The sequence below is a fragment of the Stegastes partitus genome, unplaced genomic scaffold (assembly GCF_000690725.1).
Source record: "Stegastes partitus isolate 25-593 unplaced genomic scaffold, Stegastes_partitus-1.0.2 Scaffold213, whole genome shotgun sequence".
Taxonomy (NCBI): Eukaryota; Metazoa; Chordata; class Actinopteri; family Pomacentridae; genus Stegastes; species Stegastes partitus.
In genome coordinates this window covers 225,477-233,544 of record NW_007577944.1, presented here as the reverse complement: position 1 = coordinate 233,544, position 8,068 = coordinate 225,477, and the positions used below count along the sequence as shown (strand labels likewise).

At 43.2% G+C, this 8,068-nt stretch overlaps 1 protein-coding gene and 1 long non-coding RNA gene across 2 annotated transcripts in view; one reads left to right on the top strand and one right to left on the bottom strand.

Annotated features, from left to right (window-relative positions):
• LOC103356669 (magnesium transporter protein 1) overlaps positions 1-8,068 on the top strand; it is a 15,380-nt gene that overhangs the window by 3,953 nt on the left and 3,359 nt on the right. Inside the window, exons 6-8 of the mRNA XM_008280907.1 lie at positions 1,631-1,720; positions 5,172-5,235; positions 6,411-6,485. Of these exons, the coding sequence (XP_008279129.1) occupies positions 1,631-1,720; positions 5,172-5,235; positions 6,411-6,485 (229 nt within the window). The remainder of the gene's footprint in view (positions 1-1,630; positions 1,721-5,171; positions 5,236-6,410; positions 6,486-8,068) is intronic.
• Positions 1-8,068, bottom strand: part of LOC103356668 (uncharacterized) — a 12,560-nt gene that overhangs the window by 2,779 nt on the left and 1,713 nt on the right. The window contains exon 2 of the long non-coding RNA XR_520149.1: positions 6,264-6,268. This is a non-coding gene — a long non-coding RNA (uncharacterized LOC103356668). The remainder of the gene's footprint in view (positions 1-6,263; positions 6,269-8,068) is intronic.

Below are 8,068 nucleotides of genomic sequence, written 5' to 3'. Positions count from 1 at the left end.
TCTAATCATCAATTAGCCTTCTGAGCCAATGAGCAAACACATTGTACCATTAGAACACTGGAGTGATAGTTGCTGGAAATGGGCCTCTATACACCTATGTACTGTATTGCACCAAAAACCTGACATTTGCAGCTAGAATAGTCATTTACCACATTAGCAATGTATAGAGTGTATTTCTTTAAAGTTAAGACTAGTTTAAAGTTATCTTCATTGAAAAGTACAGTGCTTTTCCTTCAAAAATAAGGAAATTTCAATGTGACCCCAAACTTTTGAACGGTAGTGTAAATATAATCATTAATTAGAAGAGTACAGATTAAATACCTTCAGCTGTCATATGCACAACAAAATAAATAAAATAAAAGCAGTGATTATATACGAGATGCGATTTAAAAAAAAAAAAAAAGAAGAGGAAGAAGTTCAGTTTGTGCCTGCACCTGCACCAGATTTAAATCTGGCCTCATCCCTTCCAAGTCTCCACTTTGTGCAGCAATAGCTGCTCACAGCGGCCCTGCCATTTTCTGCACATGCATGTCAGCAATGTGTTGTAGACCAGCTGTAGTACCTGTTTGCACCATCAGGTAGACCCTTTTACTTTCTGTGTAGATTCTCAGTCATCCGGGTCATGTTGATCCCCAAACCTCAGTGGTCCCTCCTGACATGGTACATTTACATCCTGTGTTCACTAGCAGCTCCACCACCATTTTTACTGTTGTGGTTGGATCACCTGCTTTCACAACTATTCATACCTGGAAGCACGTGAGTACTGGTTGTTGATGAGCCATTAGTCATATGACTACAAACATCTGAAAGTTCCTATCTGTTAGTTAGAACTGGAGAAGTCTCCTCGCATGTTTTCAGTGCGCTGTGAGTGAATGCACTGTCATAATGGAGCAGCTAACTGCCAATGTGCCACAAGATGCCTCAGGATGTGGGCAATTAGATGAGAATAAAGAATAGAAATAAATACCTCAGAAAGAGCCATTAGTTGTCTCATATTACTATTTAATTATCATTTAAAAGATAAAAATCTTCATGGATTAGTAATTAAATCAGATTCTTACCTAGAAAACACACTTACTACATAAACAGGGAGCAAAGCTTCAGTAACAAGGCAAGGTGCACACAAAGAAGATAAAGATCCAGACCCAGAACATCTAGAACAGGGCATTAAGATCCTGAGGAGAGTCAGAGGTCCCTCAGTGACTGATGGCCCAGATATAAAGAACAAACGGAGAGAGGCACACCAGCACCAGGTCAGAGGAGCACAGGGTCAGAATCCAAGTCCAAAGCCAGGATCATGAAGTCTAGGACAAGCAGGTCCAGGGATATGAGAAGCCTGGAACCAGACTGGAAACCTCAACACTGATTTCTCTTAGATGACTGGACTAACCGGTGCTTAGACTGAACTGTTTGTCGTACTTTTATGTGCACGTGACGTTACATTATTATTCATGTCTGCATTGGTGACTTTTGAAGTAACTGCAAAGGTTGATAACATGATTATTAAAATGATTAAATGTTGTCTTTAAGGCTTTTATCCACAAGCCAAAGCAGAGTGAAACACAGAATAAACACCCAGCAGCTTCTCAGCTTTGGATGACTCAGGGATGTGTGTTTTCTTGTGTTTCAGTGCTTCGTCCTGATCATGACCTCAGGTCAGATGTGGAACCACATCAGAGGACCACCGTATGCACACAAGAACCCCAGCACAGGACAAATTGTAAGACAGAAACACACAATGTACCGTATGGCCTCACTTACCCGTCTTTAACCAAGAGTGTGGTCTTCCACTTTAATAGCCCTATTTCTCTAAGCCCTGCCTCTCTCTCAGGTAGCCTGTGCTCAGCTTCCAGCCTGCCCTGTTCACAACTGTTTGTCTGGAGTCACAAATTGTGCAGCTACGAATTAGAAATGTGTAGATGTACGCGTTTCCTTTTAGTGAGGGCACTTTATGAGATATTTCACAAATCTGCCAACTCAATCGTTACCAAACAATCACTTCACCAATACTTCAGTCTTGGAGTATGGGTCTCCTCTCAAACAGAAGTTTGCAGTGCATGAGTGTACGAGTGTTTCCCTTGCTACCAAGTCGCTGATCCCTTCCAGGCGTTCAGAGACTTCAGTCATTCCCTGCTGTCTTCAGCAAGCTTGCCTTCAGTTGGTCTGCAGTGTTCTGGCACTCTAGATTTCTTTCTAGCTTCTGCTGGATAATTTTGTAGAGCTGAGCGGGTTGGTTGCTAAGAATGCATCATCGTTATTGAGGAGGTGAACTGACTGAACTTCTAGAGCTACAGCCAGTAGATGCACTGAGCTCAGAGCTAGTGCGTCTCCTCTTCAGCTTCAATAACTCTTCCTCTGCTGTCAATGCTTGAACTGACTTCTTGGTACAGATCATTTTATACTTCATACAGTACCTCAGGTTTCCTTCCTTTTGAGCCTCCTTTATATGTTCTACAGCTGCAGAATTTTTGACAGCTTCTGCATGTTTCAGAAAAGTGGAGTGGCCCTTTGGAGTTGCCTTTGTGAGCTTCTGAGCTGCTTTATCGTAGCTTAGTTGGAGGAACGTCTTCTCCATATGGCTGGACTCCAATGTCTTGCAAAGTGGAATAAGAGATATATTTAGAAATTATTTCTCCACAATGGAGTGTTTGTGGTGAAATATAAATGCTAGCAATCAACTCAGAATCATGACAAAGCCCTGAGCTGACCCCTCATAAGTTCCTGAAGGCTCGACAATCATTTATCTGTACCCTGACTGGAGCAGGTTTTTTTCAGGGTTTCCCACAGGAATTGAACTTCAACACTTTCAAACATGTTATTACACCTTTACACACATATTGGCGAAAAAGCTGTTTAGTAACGATTTAGTTGGCAGATATTGATGTGTTTCCCTGACTGTTTGGTTCAGTTTTTGTGTCTCCTCACACTAAGACTTCTCAGATATCTGTGAAGCAACACTGGCTAAATTGTCCAACCACTGTTTATTTTTACTGTAATACCTAGACATAATCGTAGCCCCAAAACAAGTTGCTTAACCAGATCTAGCAGGTCACTGCCAACGTGGATCACCTGAATCAAGGTCCTCAGCAACATGCATCCACCTTAACAGCTGCCAGTAGCTGCTGTTTGACTTTCAGGTGCTCAGTGAAGGTTCTATTTTGTCCTCATTGGAGAATCAAAGTGGCAGAGTGTCATTCTGGTGCACACAGACTCTCCTGAACATATACCAGTGTCTGTAGTTTAATAGCTCAATCCGATCTTTCAGTACAGGCCTCCAGACTAACTTTTCACAAGTAGCACCGGTGCGACCAACTTTTTTTATTTGGTTGCATCTCCCGCCAGGTCACAGGCAAAACACATCACTTGATCAACATCTGTATATCAACAGACACTACAATTTACAGATGTTCCCTAAACGCAGCACTATGCAGGCTGCGCTAGCTGCTGCTTGGTGGCTGCAGTGCTCAGACCAGTGTGTGACCAAAGAATAGTTAAACTTAAGAGTTAAATTAGGACGTTCCGATGTCAGATTTGTCCGAGACAAAACTAAGTGATTTCTTTCTAACAAGCGGAGGGAATCTACATGCGCTGCTCCGCTCGAAGAACACAGCAGATGCAGATGGAGTCTGCATGTCCTAAGAAGACCCATCTTTAAGTATAAATACCGCAGTAGACCAAAGTTCTAATAGTCCTACTTCAGACTGCTGTGGTGAACTCAGTAGCTGCCTGTGCAGATCACAGCGACACCAAGCCAGCTTCATGATTGTCATGCACCATGTGACACCATGCGACCGCTTGAAATTTCAACTCGCACACTCTCAAAAAAAAAGGTCATAAATGTGACCCAAATGGTGGCAGTCTGGAGCCCTGTCATGTCAGGTGCTGTTTACCTGCATTCTGCAGCTCAGACTCATTTTGGTGTTTAAACCCAGCACATTATCATGGGTTTATTCTCGTGTCCGTATGCAAATATGCTTCTAGCATTTAGATCTGGAGAAAGTGAGTAGCATTAAAGTACAACACATACATGAGGTCCTTCATCTGATAAGTGGTTAAAGTGCACAGCAGTGGACGTCTAATGGAAGAAGTGTAGCTATTATACTACAAATACAGACGCTGGTATATGGAGGAACTTGTATGTGCATGACTTGGCCCTACAGAACAACAAGTGAATGAATTACCAGTGAGCCCTGGATGGTGGCTGGTGATGAAGCAGTTACACAGTAAGGCACTTGTACTTTCAGATGTAACCTGAGGAAGAAGACCATTTCAGTGGCATAGCTGGCATTCTCATCGGCTGTGGAATGATGGAGTTCTGTCACAAAGATCCAAGAGCAGAAATGTTGCAAACATGCAGAAAGGAAACACTAAAGCTGAACCACAGGACATCTGGTCAGCAGCAGTAGATTTGAGTGTCACTGAACCATTTGTAACAGAGCAGAGGCTGTTTGAGAGAGAGGGCAGAGTTTAGAGGGAAAGCTGAACAGTTTATAGATGTAAACTGAAGAAATAGTGCTCTGAAGCTGAAGACCACGCTTTAGATTGAAGATGGGAAGGGTTAGGATTAAGGTCCATAACTCACAATAAAGGATAACTGCAGTTCTAAAACAAGGCACCCTACCAATGTGTTTCTGGTAAAAAGATTTTCAGGATAGAAAACACTTTGACCACATTCATCTTGTTGGAAGAGCTGTCATATAGCTACTGTTCATCAGAAGGGAGTCCTCATTCTGGAGCCTTTTTATCTGTTAATCATGAAGTGAATCTGATCTTCTGTCATGTTTATGCTCCAACATGTCAGTGTTCTCAGATTGAACAGCTCTTTCTTCTGGAGCTCATCATTGATGACAGCTGGAGACGGAGAGATGCTGTGAACTTGCTTTCAGCTGTCATGAATTCATTTCTTTTGTGGCAGCAAAACACATTACAGTAGCCTCATACAAGGAACTCACTCAGCTTAAAATCCACTAGCCACACACGTTAATGCTGACTGACTCCCTATCAACAGACTGAAAAGATGGAACCCATATGTCAATGCTCTCTGCAGCGGACTGTTATTCTGGTTCTTGAAAGATGCTTGGTGTTTTAACTGTGTAGTGCTACTTTCCAGAGACAGAAACACCTTGTTGTGTGTGGACCAGTACACTAATCTAAGATCCGACTGTTTTCAGAGCTACATCCACGGCAGCAGCCAGGCCCAGTTTGTGGCAGAGACGCACATCATCCTGCTCTTCAGTATCCTTCAGCTGTGGACATGTTTTCACTAAACAATACATGCTAAAGCACAAGTCTTATCTCTATTATCTTCTTGTAAAATGCACAAATAGAAATCAGCCCAAACAGCTAATCTGGTGCCACCAAACACTCTGACCACTGTGCTGTATGCTGGAGGGGCCTCATACGCCACCAAACACCTCTGGCTGGTTGAAGCATGGACTCTACCAGATCTCTGAAGTCTGTGAAGATCCTCAGTCATCCAGGTCATGGTCATTCTCATAGCTTAATCGTAGCAACTGGACCTGCTTGAGTTCCTTGAAGACGTTCCACCTCTCATCCAAGAGGCTTCATCAGTTCTGACTGACGAGTTCGGAGTCCCAGATACTGATATCCTTAAGGAGCCATTAACACCTGATTTCTGGTTTGAGTTGGGGGTTTGTTGCTCCTCCCCCTTGTTATATGAATCGTTGGTGCTCCCCCTGCCACGAAGGGGTTCGTTAAGGTCTTTGTGGCTTTTGTGAAACCCAAACTCAGGTGTTAATGGCTCCTTTAGGATATCAGTATCTGGAAGTCAGCTAGTCAGTCAGAACTGATGAAGCCTCTTGGATGAGAGGTGGAACATCTTCAAGGAACTCAGTCTAGTTGCTACGATTAATCTACAAGATTTGTGAAGGTGCCTGGTGGTATCTGATACTGACACCATGTCCACAGGGAAAGCATTTCTGCAGCATTTTCATGTATTTGTCGCCAAAGTGTCTGACGTCTGTGCTAGTCAGTGCAGCAGTCTACACCGCTGGCTGAACACTTGCGTATCAAATGTGCACTTTGGAGATGCTTCAACACTTTCAGCAGTCTGGTCCCCATCAGAGTGGCTCATGACTTTACACTCTCCCATCTTCCCAGCATGTCAAAAACAAGCATCCAGACTTGAACTTTCTTTCAATATAATCAGTATTATTCACTTCATGGTTAATGGTCAGACTGTTTGGAGTGTGAGCCATAGTGATTTGTATCCCTGCGCTTCCCCTTCAGCCAAAGCTTTTAACGTCTCCTCAGAGCACCAGCATTGGTGATGCTCTTCACTCCTGTCTGGTTATGTCTATTGCTCAGTTTCAGTGTGTAATGGTGGTGGTTCGACCCAGGAGTTAGAGCAGACTGATGTGCACGTGGCTAAACCTTGACATCACTGCCAGATGCTGCTGTTACCATGGGGATAGTGCTGCTGTGTGAGGCTGCCACGTCTGACCTGGACATCGGGAAGAGGAAGAGTAAGCACACACACTCATGTTCACTCTGTTTCTGTATGAAGCTGTCCAAGTGTTACTGCTCACTGAGACCAGAAGCATCTGTAACATACACCAGTTAGCCACAAGATTAAAAACACCTTCCTACTACCGTGTCAGTCCTCCCTGAACATGGACCTCTAACACTGTCCTGTGTTGTTCAGAATCGGTGTGCTGGAAGCAGGTCCTTTGGGCTGAAACCTCTGTGGCACTGTTCTGATGCCTCCCACAGATGCTCAGTCACAGTGTTAGTTGGGGGGTTTGTTACTTGAGTTGTTTCTTGAGCATATTTTGGCAGTGGGACCAGGCACATTGTCCTGCTGGAGATGTGTTTCGTCTGGGATGGTGTGTACATGCGGGTCATTCGGTCAAAGCAACGTCCACATGACTGCAGGACCCCTGTTCCCCAGCAGAGCATTATTAGTGTTACTCACGTCCCCTAATGATGGTTTTAATGTGGCTGACTGGTGTATGTGATGCTTTCTGTTGGTGTATTGAAACAGTGGCCCTCCTGCTGCCTCATCCAAGGAGAGGATCACATTTTTCTACGTCTGACTTAAAATAATGACCAAGTAACCATGTGTATACTGGAAGAGTTTTCTGTATTTTCCACCTGAAGCTGTTTCTTGGTATAGTTATTGACGTGTAACTGATGAGGGATCAGGTCCACGGTCTTTGTTGTGTACAGTAATGCATTGTAAAGCAAACAGAGGCTTTCAACACTGTCAGTTAGATCAGATGGTCACGTGTCTTAATGCTACTGGATCTTGTCTGCAGTTGAGCAAGGAAACAGAGTTAAAGTAAAGACTGCGTTTTTAAATTAAACTAATCTTGAAAGGTGCCCATTTGGGTTGTCCTGAGTGAGACTGATGAGCCTTGGCTTATATGGTGTTAAGGAGGAACCTGTTTCTGACCAGTAGGAACACGAGACACTCCATAGACAGCATAGAGAGCTGCCTCATAACTACACAATATAAAGGGTGTAAGCAATCACTAAAGGTGCAGTAGAGGCCAAAGGCAGGAGTCCTGACTGATGTGTGCTCCATTATCTACAGCTGTACCACAGAGCAGTACAGCGGCTCACATTCAGTTACCTTTTAACAGACTGACTGAAATATAAAGTGGCCCCAGAACATTAAGACCTTCACATCATGTTCAACCCACAGAATGTAGCATCCAGAGTTTTATGAGATACTAAAATGTTCAATATGTCTTTTTGATTAGATTTTAGCATCATGTTTTCTAATATTGCCACAAGTCAAAGCATCGCTGCATGATGATGCATCCTCTGTGTTTGCGGAGAGAATCACGTCTTTCCTGAACATGCCTTACCCAGGAGCAGGCCTTTATTGATTTATTTTTATCGTTACACAGTCATATTAGTGTAACCCCTATCTCACGTAGCTATAGAATATCATCTTGAGTTGTTAGTACAATGAGATGGGGCCTGAGTTCGGTGTCAACTTTAATATGTTTAAACCTAATAAGGACAACAGCAACTGAACGTTTAAATGCAACAATCCCTCAATAGGTATTTATTTAGAAAAATAAAATAAAATGAAATACAG